Source organism: Mixophyes fleayi, chromosome 2, assembly GCF_038048845.1.
Source record: "Mixophyes fleayi isolate aMixFle1 chromosome 2, aMixFle1.hap1, whole genome shotgun sequence".
In the NCBI taxonomy this organism is placed as follows: domain Eukaryota; kingdom Metazoa; phylum Chordata; class Amphibia; order Anura; family Limnodynastidae; genus Mixophyes; species Mixophyes fleayi.
The window spans coordinates 49948970-49965459 of NC_134403.1; the positions used below are offsets into that span (position 1 = coordinate 49948970).

Genomic DNA, 16490 nt, shown 5'->3' on the forward strand with positions numbered 1-16490 from the left:
ATTTCGAGGCGTGAACTGAGCGGGAATGGGGCTTTTGCCGTAGTCAATGTACAGTAGGAGCATGCCAAACTCAAGCACACGCAGCCACGTCTCAATCCAGCTATTTAATTCTGACGAGTACCTTAGCGACATCAAGTATATAGACAAAAAAAATCTGATTACTAGAGTTAGATTAGGGTTAGGATTGGGGTTAGGGTTAGGTTCAATGTCGCTCTGTTTTGTGACGTAAAAGTGAAATGCTGACGTGTAGTATGCGTCACAAAACAGAGCGATCACGATTTTTGCAATCACAAAAAACTGTAAAAGTGTATTTTATGTTCAGTAGATATTAACAACATTCTAATAAAATATATTTAATGGAAAAAACAAATAAAACATTTTTTTTAATAGTTTTATTATTAATGCTTTATTATTAACAGATGACATTAATTCAAAAAAAAATTTTTATTTTCCTGTGCTTTATTTTGCTAATTTAGAACTCACATAGGTATTAGACGTATCCTGCAGCATCTTGTATACTAGAGCAGAGCTACTACACCCGAATTCATCAGCGCACGTATCTAGAGATCTGTGCCTTGATGAATTTCGGAAGTACACAAAGCCTAAATCGGTGGTAATCGTTTTTACGACTACCACTGTTCCGACATGTTTAAGCCCTACAAATAAAATCCAAAATGATGAAAACTTACCTTCAACCCGACGCTGGACATCTCCGATGAAAGCACCATGCTGACAGCAAGTGATTCCGATTCAACAAGTTTCGACACTGCAGTCATCGCGACATCTGGCAATAGAAATTTAAAACGGCAATGTGGGGACCCCTAAGGTTAAGTGTTTAAACACTTAACCCGACATTGCCGCTTTAAGTTTTTATTGACAGACGTCGCGCTGACATCAGCCTGCAACTCCGAGCACTTGTTGAATCGGAATCACTTGCAGTCATTATGGTGCTCTCATCGGAGATGTCCAGCGTGGGGTTGAAGGTAAGACTGTTTATTTTCCCATTTTTCATCCTTTCGGATTTTATTTGTAGGGCTTAAACATGTCGAAATAATGGTAATAGTTAAAGCGTACCCAACCTGCCTAAATACATGCGTATATAACTGAATGCAGGTTGCACACAGAATATGCACCTTGATGAATCAAGTCCATTGAGTTTAAGTGCGTTCGGCTTTCTTATTATGAAATGCATTTTACACTATGCTGCAGACAAACATTGAGACGCGATGACGGAGGTTAGACCAAGACAAAGTGCAAGCTTCTGTTTCTTTTCTTTTTTTTTCCTTATTTTAACGCCCATGTGTCGGAGCCGTTAGACTGTTATAATAAATGTAGCAAATACTGTCCTGGGTGCAGTATAGCGTCTGTGGGTGTAGATAATTTAATTTCAATCTGTCGATGAAATATTAACAAACTGCTTTAAAACAATTTATTCCCCACCCTCTTCTGCTCAATCAATTCTTCTTATTTCAGTTAGACCAAAATCTCATCAATTAAGTAAACTGTAACTCTCTGATTCAGGAGCAAAAAATTATCTTTATTCAGTAAGTTTTTATTCATAGCCTGTCTCCTTGTCATTTACCGTATTTTTCGCTCCATAAGACACACTTTTTCCCCCCAAAAAAGTGGGGAAAAAAATGTGTGCGTCTTATGGAGCGAATACTACATTGCACACCACCTGAGGCTACAGGACGGCCTCCCGCTCTCCGCCTCCACAGATTTCCACCCGAACAAGAAGCTGCTGGAGTGCAGGAGATGGGTGAAGAGGTTATCCCTGAACCTGTCCCAGCGGCCGGCAAGAGGCACCGTCCGAGCCTGCGACCTCAACATACATTTCCGCTCGTCAGGTGACATTTTCTCGCTGACGGTATGTGCCAGCGGTTATCCCTCCGCGGCGGCTTTCTGCTTCCTGGAGGAGCTGATGCAGGAGTTCTCCTCATCCTACAATAGCCCCGCTATTGCTCAGCCCAGAGTGTTGCCTTCCAGGAGAGACCGTAAGATCAAATATCGTGTAATTTTGTACCCTCACCAACTACAAAAGACATAAGGCGTCCGAGGTGACAGTCACTGTTAGCTGACACAGCAGAAGAGAAGATAACATTGTTACAAATAAGTGACCCATAGCTGTGTTCTAATAGATATTACAGCAGCAATTCAGTGATCTGTTATACAAGTTATACACGTCTGAATGTACTGTGGTATTAGACAGTATTCCTGCGTATCCAAAACTGAATATAATTTACAAAAGAGGACCAAAGTCTTGCTCTCAGTCATAGGAGATGTCCACCGATGTACAGAACGTTCCCAATTCCAGAGAATATTACTACTGGTGGTGTCAGTGATGATGACACATTGCACTGAGCGGTGTATTAATTCTTGCTTGTAACTGTTAATTCATTCTAGCTTGTAACCTTATGCCTTCCTGGAGTTTGACAGTGTTATTCAGCACGTGAAACACAACTTTAAATTACCAGATTCTTGTTTTCCTCCTCTAAAAACTAGGTGCGTCTTATGGTCAGGTGCGTCTTATGGAGCGAAAAATACGGTACATGTAGAAAAAAGTGACGAACATTATACTAAATTCGACTTAATGTACTAAAATCACCTGTGTGGATCAGTTAAGCAGGACAAATGTGCTTCACTCTTACTCACTGCTATTGCAGATGATTAAAATTCATATTTTATTCAGCGTCTCAGATGCAAATGATGTTAATAATGCTTATTTTGTCATTATCTTTCCATCTGTGAACACATGGTCCTTTTTATAATATCATACTTTCATCTTTGCCGCCGCTGCCGTGTTACCAATGCAATATCCAACATTTACTTCTAGCTTGTAGCCCTTCTGCAATGTTTTCCTGGTATAATTTTACAAATAAAAGATAGATGATAGAATGAGCAAAACTATCCTACAAAGTTGAAGATTCTATGGAAGTCAGCGTTTTGTCATTGGTGAATCACTTTGCGGAGTTGGAGCCTAAGCAAAATGTGGAATTCTGAATATAATAGTTTTAAATGGTTTTAGAGCAACCAATTCTATAATAATAATAATAATAATAGCTATATGAGCAAATTTACATTATAAAACAACTTTGTATATTTTTCAAATTACTTTTCTGTTGTTTGAAGCAGTAATAGAATATGTGTGTTTTGAATTGCTGCAAATAAAATCCAATAAGCCCAATATAGCGAATAATTCAACGATCGGAACATGGGGATCATTTTCCTGTACAGTGTTACATAGTTTTATTTGTGTAATTTATTTTTTTATTGTAAGAATAAAGACATATATATAATGGGTGCCAAATACAAAAGCAATATCAACTGAGAGCATCAAAGTGCGTCAATCAATATTAAATGACACTTAATATAAAAGACAAACAAGACTCAACAGACAAGAGAGAAGAAAAGGGAAAAGGGGGTGTAGTGGAAGGGGAGGAGGGTGAGAAAAGAAGACAATGGAGGAGAGGGAGAAAGGAGGGAGGGAGACTACTCCTGTCATGAAGGAATTTTAGTTAGGATGAAGATGTCAGACAAAAGTATTTAACTCCCTCCCGCCCGCTAGTGTATCTACCCAGACAGTCCTCCAACCACAGGGGGCCATCCACAGTCCATAAGAGATGGAGACTCTTTAAATTCAAGCCAGTGGAGCCACATCGCAGTGTACTCAGTAACTTTCTTTTGACTGGACAGGGTGATGTCATCCATGAGCTTGTAAAGGTCAATCCGTCTGAACCATTCTGGCACGCTGGGAGCGGCAGTAGACCGCCAATGGACTGGGATGACCGCTATGGCTGCATTGCTCAAATGCCTGAGTAGGGATCTTTTTATACTTAGATATAGCCTTGTCCAAGGTGCTAAGTGTTATATCTTTTTAAATTAGTGAAAGCAAATAGTTAGTTGTCCATCAAAGATATAAAAGATGCTTTTATTCAATAACATTTCTAGAATATTTGGGATAAGAATATTTTAGTTTAAGCTGTAAAATAAATTTTGTTGCATTTCTGATGAGGTTTTACAATTGTATATAAATGTAGGTATCCTTGAATGGCATCACTGAGGCTTTTGCAGCCAAATTGCAGCAACATCTGAGAAAGAAACTGCAGGGACCTGAGTTTTATCTGTCCTGAAGTTTTCCTATTAAACATTTACAAAGACAATTTGAGTATGACACTTAGCACAATGATTGCTACCCCAAACAAACAAACCGGTGAGCATCTGTGCCGCTGCCAGGCTATTCCATGTGGCAGATGTTCTGTTCTACCCGGTAACTGCAGACACATTATACGGCTCCCTCATTCTCACTCTCTCAAGTGGGTGTTAAATATTCAAACTTATTATAAAGATTCTGAAATAGATTATGGATATGCAGATTTATTTAGCGCTTTATTGTTGTGAGATTTGAATTTATGCTTGGACCCCTTATAATATGTCTTTAATACCTAAAACAGTTAGCCTTAAATCTCCACAACCTGCCTATATTCTTCTTCATATTATTATTATCCTTTATGTATAACTTGAACTTTGTTTCATAGAGAGGTGCGTTTCACACCACAATCCTCCAGAACTAGTTTCACCAGAGAATTACATTACAACGATGTGCTGTTAACATTCCAATGGTTTAGTTGAAATAATCTGTACTGGTGTTAACATTCCAATGTTCTGATTGGCTACAGATTGTTCTGACCTTAGTCAAAAACACCTCACCATGTGTGAAGATACCGGGTATATCTGGCCCAGTGCTACCCAGTACCTTCTAGGATTCGTATGGTCACTCAGGCAAAATGCAGTTATAAAAATATAACAGTATATTTATTGTCATACAAACAACACTAGAATATTATATACACACAGTAAATAAATGGCAGGCAGGTTTACCACAACATCTGTCCCTTACCCCAATAACTTAAGGAGATATAGTCACCTGCTGTCCAGACTTCATGACCCATGGATCCCTCTCAGCTGCATATATAGACTCTCGTTAGAAAACGACAATTCAAAACTCCATCTTGCACCTTCCTGAATGAAATCCAAGCATCACCCCCCTCCTCCCCTGGAGTTGTTCCTTATATATCACAGGTCTAATTTCCACAGTCTTTCCCCTCCCTGGGCAAACCCCTGCGTCTATTCTACTTAACCATTGGTCAGTGCTGGACTGGGGGGGGGGGGTTGGACAGGGGAGTGAAGATGAGCTGTCCTTTCAGAGAACCTCCCCTGTTAGATGGCCTGTCTGGACTAGCCTGGTGAGAACAATGGACACTAATTAGTTTTCCTACTCAGGCACATGGCAACCTGATCCCTACCCATAATCCCCCTGGCTTCACTTTAAAGGCAATGAATAGCAACCTTACTTCAAGTTATCAATATACAATAAACAATATACATATGTACACTGAACTACAATGTCCCATTAGCCACATGTAATTGGACAATGCAGTTGTAGTCTGGTGAGCTGGGGAACAAACAGCATGGGCTATAAAAAGTACTATAATCCACATTATGTGAGAAATGAGACATGCTCACAGGGTTATCAAACTCATTTCGTCACATATACCTCCCCTACTTTTTTAGCCCTTGTTTCCCAGTGACTCCCTTGCTCCAAGTAACCCTTTCTCCCCCAAGTCCAAAATCTCTGGCCTGCTGTGGTTTCTCCTGGGTCTGATGGCAAGGTAGACAGCAGTACACAGTTCCTCAATCTCCCACCAGGGTCCCATGGCTGCAGGCATATCATCCCACTCAGCTGGAGTGGGGGTTTATGCTGTCCTGTGTCATAAGATGAGACAACAATAAAACTGGGCCACTCCGGTGCATACATCCATTGTATTAGAATTGTAGTCCAATATCCCTTGGGTGCCTTATCCACCCTTAATTGCCCACTGCAAATAGTCCCTTGGCCTGTCCTCTGTTTCTGGAGACCATGCTCCCCTCCCCCACATATTCAAGTGAAAACTGCCAAGTGACAGGCAAACTTTCTGGCTCTTTGACCGTTTGTTTCTGGCAAAGATCCAATCCCCCCTCCCCCAAACACTCATGGGACAACTGCCCAGTGGCAGGCAAGCGTGGGGGCTCCATTAATTCTTTGCTTATGGGGAATCCTCGTTCCCCATCCCAAACCACATGTGGGTGCCCCTGTAAGTATGTTGGTGTGCATCTGCCCTCCCCTGCTACCACATCCAACTGTTGCACTACTTCCCTCGCCTCTGGCGCATTGGGGTAGTGTTAATCCTCATTGGACACAGACTTGTCCTCCTGGCAGCAAAACAAAGTGGATGGTCCAGTGCAGGCCTCTGGTATTGGGTCTTGGATTCCCCGATTTGGAGCTGTAGTGCGATGGTTCATAGCTTGTGGGGCTGGTGAATCTTGCTGTTCTGGAGCTCTCTCCGACACCCCCTCTGTCAACATCTCCTCATCTGCCAATTTTGGTAGCTCTTTTCCATCCAAGTCACCAAATGGGAGGATTTCTCCTAATCCTTTCTGAGTAGTCAGAGGTACAACATCCTCACCAAGCAGTTCTTCTCCAGTCTCCCCCAAGATAGTAGCTTGGGCAACTGTGTATAATCCACTGGGATGGACCTCCCCCTGATTAACAGACTGAGCAGCCATTTTTTTAGAGTGTGACAAAAGATATTGCAATTGGCATTTTTCAGTATTCACTCGATAACACTGATCCTGCCACATTTCAGTGTCCGTAAGACCTTCTCGCCATACCTCATCCTCTGCTTCTTCAAAACTCTGTTGCAGACATTGCATTTGTTCCCAGAGAGGTATGTGGGGACCCAAAGTGAGCATCCATTTCCTATAGACACTGAAGGCATTGGTGGGATTCTCCTGATCTTTTAAAAGACGTTTGAGGATATCCCTGTGCGTGCAGTACAGGTAAGGTACACCCCGGATCTGGCATTCCACTATCAGCTCCTCCATACTCATTGTCTCTAGTGGATCTGTAGAATCTGCTAATGGGACAGATTCTATTAGTACATTTGCAGGGGATTCATCAGGCATGTCACTGTGCTGTAATAGTCCATTTCCATCTGATTTGTACGGCTGAATATTGTTGTATCTGGATTCTCCCTTGGCCAGATTCTGCATAGTACAAATAACTTCATGTGTAAAATCATCCCATTCTGGTTCATCCTGAAAATTACAGGCACGTGCCTCCTCTTTCAACATTAGGAACACATCCAACAGGTTCTCCAATTTCTTCTGTAAACTGGCTCCTTCCCACATAATAATCTTTGGGTACTCCTCATCCCAATAATCCAAAATGTGCTGCATTGTGGTAGGGTGGTGCAACACATCCATATCCCCATCCTGAAGACACTCCCACAGTCCTTCATCCCAGTACACCTTTCTCCTGGGTGTACTAGACTGCTTCATCCCTTCCTTTGGGAACTTTTTCAACACTGGGCTGTGATCTGCTCTCTTGTTCCTAGAGCTCATACCCATTTTACTTCCAGGGATCACCTCACTGTGATTTCCTCTCTTTGAGACACGGTTCCATCTTCCGCTCTCCTCTGGCGGGGTGCGCTTCCCCTTACCAAATCGGCACTTAGGCGGCATCTTTCCTCGCCTAAAGCCCACAACACTTTTCGTAACACTTTCTACCTTAAAGTCTTTAGGAGTAAGTTCAGGATAATGTGGTAACTGGTTTCTAGTGCTAACTGCTTTGCAGAGCCCTGGAATGTATCACGATACAGTTCCCCTGCAGCTCTACCCAGAGTGGACCTGGGACTGAGTGACCCCACTGCTTGCCACCAAAAATGTGAAGATACCGGGTATATCTGGCCCAGTGCTACCCAGTACCTTCTAGGATTCGTATGGTCACTCAGGCAAAATGCAGTTATAAAAATATAACAATATATTTATTGTCATACAAACAACACTAGAATATTATATACACACAGTAAATAAATGCCAGGCAGATTTACCACAACATCTGTCCCTTACCCCAATAACTTAAGGAGATATAGTCACCTGCTGTCCAGACTTCATGACCCATGGATCCCTCTCAGCTGCATATATAGACTCGAGTTAGAAAATGACAATTCAAAACTCCATCTTGCACCTTCCTGAATGAAATCCAAGCATCACCCCCCTCCCCCCCTGGAGTTGTTCCTTATATATCACAGGTCTAATTTCCACAGTCTTTCCCCTCCCTGGGCAAACCCCTGCGTCTATTCTACTTAACCATTGGTCAGTGCTGGACTGGGGGGGGTTGGACAGGGGAGTGAAGATGAGCTGTCCTTTCAGAGAACCTCCCCTGTTAGATGGCTTGTCTGGACTAGCCTGGTGAGAACAATGGACACTAATTAGTTTTCCTACTCAGGCACATGGCAACCTGATCCCTACCCATAATCCCCCTGGCTTCACTTTAAAGGCAATGAATAGCAACCTTACTTCAAGTTATCAATATACAATAAACAATATACATATGTACACTGAACTACAATGTCCCCTTAGCCACATGTAATTGGACAATGCAGTTGTAGTCTGGTGAGCTGGGGAACAAACAGCATGGGCTATAAAAAGTACTATAATCCACATTATGTGAGAAATGAGACATGCTCACAGGGTTATCAAACTCATTTCGTCACACCATGGTACAGTTGTTTTGGAATCCCTCCTCCACCAGCCTAGGGAGATTTCACCTGCCATGGGCATTTCTGTGGTTCTGGAGTCACATGGTATAAAATAAACCAATCAGGCAAGCAATTTTAGTATTTTTACGTTATTTACTTTCAACTGATAGTTTAATAGAGTCTTCTAAAATGCATCACAATTGCCTCTCTGGTTAGTGCCAGGCAGGCATGCAAATTGCCAAGACAGACCTCTTTGCCATAGCCTTTTTCTCCTACAGTTAAACATTCCACAGACTAATAACTCATGGGAAATGTCCCCCCCCCCCCCTAATTGTACATGACTGACGCTGCCTGGGGGTATGTATCATTGGAGGACCAACAGTTATATTCTAGATATTTGATCTTTGGCACTTGGGAACCATTTATATCATTTCAGTCCCTAGTCTTAGTTCCTAATCCCAGTCCTTTACGTGTGACCCCAGCCTCCAGATCCCTCTAATGCCATCCTGCACAGAATAGCTAGCAGTAGTGCCCAGATGATATGAGGCCAAAACAAATCGGTGCCAGATGGATCGAAATCCAGATACACTAGAGACTAAATGCCAGTGCACAAATGCCAAGATGCTCCCCTTTAAAACGTGCACATCTAAAATGTGTTAGGTTAGTCCTGTGGGTTATGACATGAATAATGAAGCAGAAATAATGGCGCTTGTTGACACTTACTGGTTGTATAATATGACAACATAGTGATACAGGGCCTGATTCAGAGTGAGTCGTTCATCTGTTTGCATAGAATATACAGTATTTTCACACTGCGCATGCTCAGAAAGGGAACGTGTGCAACTTCAGAACTGCGACTTTTTGGTACGTATGGCTCTTTATATGCCTGAAGGGGTGTAGTGGGGGAGTGAAGGGGTATCTTAACGTAAGCCATGTACAGAATCAGCGGTTTTAAGTAACCGCCGATTGTTCAATCTAGTTTAAGGGATTTAATAAAGTGCTGTGCAGTAAATATATTTGACAACTTTTTAAAAAAATATAATTTGTTAAAAGAAAAAGTAAAACAGTGTCTGTAGGTGCTTTTGACAATCTCTACTAAAATGCTTCTGCAAAATTGAGTTCAAAAGCTAAAAGAACTCCCTGTGTGCTACTAATTTGCTTCATCAGCTGGCCACACTCCTGAATGACAATTCAACATTTTGCCAGACTAAATTGAAAAAGAAACACGGATCAATCAGAGCAAAATGGAACCACGTTTAAAGGATTAGTTTGCCAAATTAAAAAAATATATATTCACAGAACTTTCAAAACCGAACTGATGGAAACCACAAATTGGAGCCTAACCATGAAATTTGAAACAGCATATTTTTATACGTCTTTAGGTTGAATGTGTCTCTTCTTTATTTTATTTCTGGTTTGGACATTTCTATGTCTGTATAAGGCAAAAGGGATATGATGGGGATTCATTGTGTAACAAAAACAGGTGAGCTTTGGTGTATGGGAATCTCAGAAAATCAGGTACAATGTGACAGGTGCATTTGCACAAAGTAGGTGCGTGTTGTCACAATAGAGCTTTAGCGCTAGACTTTTGCACTATTTTAAATGACCCTTCATGTCACATGATCCTCATCACACAAGCTGTATTGCCAATCAGTGAGTGACTGGAAAACTATACAGGTCTAGCAGAGGAAGAAAGGCAGCATTTCACCCCAATTTGGGGTGAACATGAAAGCACTACATTACCCAGAAATCCACACTACAGAAGGAAATTCAACCTGAAAGCATTAGATTTTAACGTGCCCTGTCTGTTTACCCTGCTAAAGAAAAGTGACAGGTGAGTCCCATGCGAGCAGCAAGGGACGATTGCTCCAGGAAGTGACAGCTGAGTAATTCATGTTGATAATACTGCTGCCCTTTCACTTCTCCAGTAATACTCTGACCCAGGGGACCTGCCCAGGAGTGAGGTCTCCCAGGACCACAGTTCACAGGTAAGTTAGGGATTCAGATCTAACCTCCTGAGCTTCACAAAGGACACTGGACTAAGTAGTTAATGTTTCAGCATATATGTGCCTCCATTCCCACTAATTACTTACTTCCAGGTTCTGCGTACTCACTTGCATTGCTTGTGTGTCTGCTCTGCACCCCACACTGTATTACTTTGGTGCCGCTGTGAGCTGTGCACTGTTCCGCAGTCACACTGTGACAGTGGTCTCCACGTTGGCAGGTCTGCAGTGACAGTGATGAAAAGAGATGGATTCCACCCATTCCCATCTTTGGTTTCAGCACCATATGCCCGGACAGCGCAACATAAACTCCCTTCTGGATGTATCAGTCTGCTGTGGCTAAGAAGCTTGTTGGCAATGTTATTACTAACTTAACTCCACGGCTTCCTACTCTCGGGTTAATCTTACACTAATCCGGCTGTAATTTCATTAAAACAAAATGAGCCTTATCATTCTCAGTAAGCTGTTATATCGACATTGACTCCTGGTCACCATCTAAGCACTTAACTCACTAAAGAATACAACAAGGTAACATTGTGTACATTTTAAAACGCACGCAGATGTATTTAGACAATACACAGCTTTTCAAATTCAAGAATGTATTTTAAAAAAAAATGAAAGTGAAGACCGCAGAGGTTGATATTAACCACAATCAAAGACAGCTGATATAATAAAAAAAATACTCTTGTGCATTAGTTGCAAATGTTGTACAAGTATAACATTAAATAAATGTGTAAATAGTACAGACACACACAAAAAGAAAATTCAAACCCTATAAACTCTCTATTGATCATTAGAAATTCAGTTTACTTGTCAAGTGACAGAAAGTAAATAGAGGGAGGGATACATGTACATCAAGTGCTCAAAAGTTTAGGGGCTAGATTTACTAAACTGCGGGTTTGGAAAAGTGAAGATGTTGCCCATAGCAACCAATCAGATTCTAGCTTTCATTTAGTTAATGCATTCTACAAAATGACAGCTACAATCTGATTGGTTGCTATAGGCAACATCTCCCCTTTTTCAAACCCGCAGTTTAGTAAATATACCCCTAGGAGTCCCCAAAATTATAATAGCAATTGGAGAGCTCAAGGAGAGATTCCATCTAATATTGTTACATTTTGTTAGCAATGCTGCTTTCCATTACCTGGAAAATTGTTATTAAAGCGACACAGCCCAGTTAAATTCCGGTACACTGCACAAGTTGCCAACATATTTATGTGACCTGCAACTTTTTATTCTATGTTTGCATTCAAGGACACCCCAAGCTGAAACCGGCCTTTGCGAAGAATGGTTATGCGGGCAAGCCGGAGGTGCAGCCACGAGAGGCAGACCGGCAGATTGTACAGAGACTGAAGGAGAAATACGAGGAGCAGTCTAAGGAACTTGTGTTCGTCCGAGAAGAACTTAAAAACACAAGTTGTGGATTTGTAGTGTTTGCTGTCACAACACAATATTTCTTTAAGAAGGTAAGAAAGAAAAGCATATTTAAGTTTTGTATTCATTTTTTGTATTTAAAATACAATATGCGCCACTTACAGCTGGTGGCTGGGGCTTTTCCACAAATTTGGGACTGGAAGTGGGCAGTACAGGGGTTAGCATTGCGGCCTCGTGCTGGGGTCACAAATTTTAATTCCAGCCAGGGTATCTGTTTGTGTGTTCTCCCCATGGGTTCCCTCTGGTTCCGATTTCCACTCACAGTCCGAAAACATACTGGTGGGTTAATTGGCATCTAATCCGTGTGTGTGTGTGTGTGTGTGTGTGTGTGGTAAGGAATGTAGACTGTAAGCTCCCCTGGGACAGACACTGATATGAATGACTTCTATTCTCTGTACAGCGCTGCGGAACATGATGGGCACTATGTAAATAAACAGTAATAATGGTATGGAGGGATTGGACATCACAGGGCATCATGCCTACCCCTTTACATTTCTGCCGTGAATACAATATTGTTTCTATTAAACCTGCAGACTGGAGTTCTCCTTTAAACCCATGCTGAGATCTTTAGGAAGACATTATTAGTAATTGGGAGTGTATTATATCAGATAATTCTGACGGGAATGACGCTGGTTAAGTCTCTAGCAAGAGACGGAGCATAATGCCAGTGGATAATTTATATTTGAAGCCTGATTGAAATTGAATTAGACAAGCACAAGCGTTCTAGAATCAGGAAACACATATAGAAGGTAGACCCATAGACCCCTGTGTACTCACAGACCTTTATGCTGACATGTATTATGGAATGCTGCAGTCTTTTTCAGCCACTTGAGAGCAGATCTGTTATACATATTGCTTCCACTAAAGTATGGGAAAGCATTTTCTAGTATTATTATTGGGGTGGACTAGATAATAATCCTTAATCCTAAAGTATAATAATCCTTAGGTATGGATGATTCTACCACTGAATAAATGAGAATATGTACTTTGTCCCAGAATGGGGGTGTTTGTGGGCAGGACCACCAACAACTAGGGTTGGCTGTAGCAAACAGCTTACATAAATGATCAGGAGTATAATCCCATCTATAATACCATTTGTACGCGGTTTCATTAATCTGAGTGAGTATATATATATATATATATATATATATATAAAATATATATTATAGTTCATTTAGTTCTTCCCAACTGTGATCCATGCTTCCAGCTTTAGGCGAGCACATTGATTTCTCTCCATTCATGTTGGCCTCTTTGTATTTTATAAGGTTTGGTTTGCGCTATTAACTGTTTTTGGTGGCATTTCAACTACAATTATAATCTGCCAGAGAAAGGGGCATTTTTTTGCCTTGAGAGCTTGCAATTATTTCCTTTATAGAATCTATTACATGGGTTGACCATTTTCTTTAGACTAGTAGAACTGTTCCGGTTTATTTAGTTCAGTGCATCTTACCTCCAAGTTGTCTGTAAGCTCACTACCTGGACACAAATGTATGAAGTGGGGTAAGGGGACACTACAAGGGTTTGGACACCTTGGTACTTGCAATGCATTTGTGGTGTGTTCGGTCTGAGCTGCGGTCACCTGCATAGCATTGCTGACTAGTTGCAGCAGAACCCCACAAAGTATGGCGGGGTTGGGCAACATAGTAAGCCCATTACGTCAGACCGACATTACAAATGAATGTTCAGCACTGGACAGTTGTGGATGCAGCATGTTCTATTGTATTCATTATAATTCCTTGTGTGAAATGATACTGCATTCTTCCTAGGGTTTAGTGAACCCTATCTGCAGTGCCAATGTAGTCGCTTGTACCAAACAGTGAATGTAGCTCAGACCAGATGTATCACAGGGTCCGTGGAAAACAACTGTGTGTAAAGTTCAAAGTCACCTCTGCTGGGATACTAGTCAGGGCACCAAATAAGACAAAGGTGCTTTGCACGTCTGTTAGAGGAACCTGAATGTTTAAATGTGTTTACAGGAACCTCTGTTTTCTTCTCTTTACAAAGCAAAAATGATCATGTAGTTTATGTTTTGAATGTGCACTGTATACTGTTGAAGTTTGACTCCTACAATAGTTTTGTGTGATTCAAATAGAACGGAGAGACACATAAGTCAATCAGACTACATTTACCTCTGTCCAGAGCCCCCATGAAAGCTGGGTGTGAATATTATCATTGAGTGGATGTTACACAGTACACGATGTGCACAAACCTTTTGCAGTACTAATTTGTCCTCCTCTGTGGAGATCCTTAGGGAGGCCTGAGGATTAAAAATCATAAGCAGATTTTATTCTTCCATAGAAAGCCGATGTCAGCGTAAAGCACAGTTTCTCCATAATGACCTAAGTGTAATTTGGAAGCCAGGAGTCAATGGCACTTATAGTGAAGTGTAATCCAATAAAGATTAATGATTCTTTAGCTAATTACTGAGAGTCTGTGGTGGTTGCAGTGAAGTCTGTGTAAAAGGTCAGGTACACGGCAGGATCAGTCATTAATGAGGGACCACAAATCCTCTACGTTCTCATTACACGCATTTTACATCATTTTATTAAACGATATGGAAATAGGTCTTAATTTATAGGGGTTGTGCAGGTTTGGATGACGCCCCGGCCTCTCCGCCGTGTAGCATATAATAATACCCCTTAAAAATAGTTAGTAGTCTTGTTTTCTATGAAGATTTTTGGTTTGCATAACTGGAATCTTATATGTAAAAACGTTGCCTAATACAAACTGCAATGAGCTGTTTATTGTAAGTGTAGAATTTTGTGTAAAGAGGGTAGTGGTAAGTAGCGGTAGTGTTAGTAGTCACAGTATTAGTATTAGAAGTAGTAGTGGTAGCAGTATTAATAGTAGTAGTAGCCACAGTAATAGTAGTGGTAGTCGCAGTAGTAGTATTAGAAGTAATAATAGCAGTAATAATAATACCAGTAGTAGGAGTAATAGTAGTGGCAAAAGTAGAAGTAGCAGCTGTAATAGTAGTGTTAGCCGCAGTATTACTGTTAATTACTGATTGGTTTGCTGTGGTTTTAGTGCAGATTTTCACAAATAAGTAATGATATACACCGATGAGCCACAACATTAAAACCACTGACAAGTGAAGTGAAGAACATTGATTATCTCATTACAATGGCACCTGGGAAAATGGGCAAAGTATAAGGATCTCAGCGACTTTGACAACGACCAATTTGTGATGGCTATGTGATTGGGTCAGAGCATCTCCAAAACGGCAGGTCTTGTGGGGTGTTCCCAGTATGCAGTGGTTAGTACCTACCAAAAGTTATCCAAGGAAGGACAACTGGTGAACCAACAACAGGGTCATGGGCACCTAAGGCTCATTGATACGTGTGGGGAGTGAAGGCTAACCCGTCTGGTCCAATCCCACAGAAGAGATACTGGAGCACAAATTACTGAAAACGTTAATGCTGGCTATGATAGAAAGGTATCAGAACACATAGTGCATCGCACCTTGCTGCGTATGGGGCTACGTAGCTGCAGACAGGTGAGAGTGGCCATGGTGACCGCTGTCCACCACCAAAAGTGCCTACAATGGGCACGTGAGTGCCAGAACTAGACCATGAAGCAATGGAAGAAGCTGGAATGGTCTGATGAATCACATTTTCTTTTACAATGCAACATTAGCGTTGTTTAGATAGGGAAGAGATGGCAGCAAAATGCACTATGGGAAGAATCCAAGCTGGTAGAAGCAGTGTGATACTCTGGACAAAGTTCTGCTGGGAAACTTTGGCTCCTGGCATTCATGTGGATGTTTCTTTGACACGTACCAACTACCTAAACATTGTTGCAGACCAAGTTCTCCTCTTTGTGGCAACGGTATTCCCTGATGGCAGTGGCCTCTTTCAGCAGGATAATGCACCCTGCCATAAATTGGCAAAAATTGTTCAGGATTGATTTAAGGAATAGGACAAAGAAGTAGTTGATTTGGCCTCCAGAGTCCCCAGATCTCAAACCTGTTGAGCATCTGTGGGATGTGCTGGAAAATCAAGTCTGAGCCATGGAGGCCCCACCTCGCAGCTTACAGAACTTACAGGATCTGCTGCTAATGTCTTGGTGGCAAACACCAGAGGGCATCCTCAGATGTCTTGTGGAGTCCATGCCTCAACGGGTAAGAGCTGTTTTGACGGCACACGGGGTCCTACACAATAATAAACAGGTGGTTTTAATGCTGTGGCTGATCCGTGTAACCTCAATATCACATTTGTATAAAAAGCTACTGAAAAAAAAAAAATGAGCCATATACAGCCTTTAGGATCTAGGTGTTGCAGAACTATAGTCCATATCACCCATAGCAGTCATCCTAACTTGTTTGTATTGTTAAACACTTTTATGTCTGCAGACAATTGAAATGGATCATTGCAGTATATCACCTGCTCTGATTTATTTTGAGGCAATTGAAAACTATTCGGAACCAACGGAGATTAAGTATTGTGTGAGTGTGTTAGAATGTCTATTGTGCAGT

General features: G+C 41.5%; 1 protein-coding gene across 1 annotated transcript in view; it reads left to right on the forward strand.

Annotated features, from left to right (window-relative positions):
- MTUS2 (microtubule associated scaffold protein 2) overlaps nucleotides 1-16490 on the forward strand; it is a 477685-nt gene that overhangs the window by 380327 nt on the left and 80868 nt on the right. Inside the window, exon 7 of the mRNA XM_075198945.1 lies at nucleotides 11837-12048. Coding sequence (XP_075055046.1) covers nucleotides 11837-12048 — 212 coding nt within the window. The remainder of the gene's footprint in view (nucleotides 1-11836; nucleotides 12049-16490) is intronic.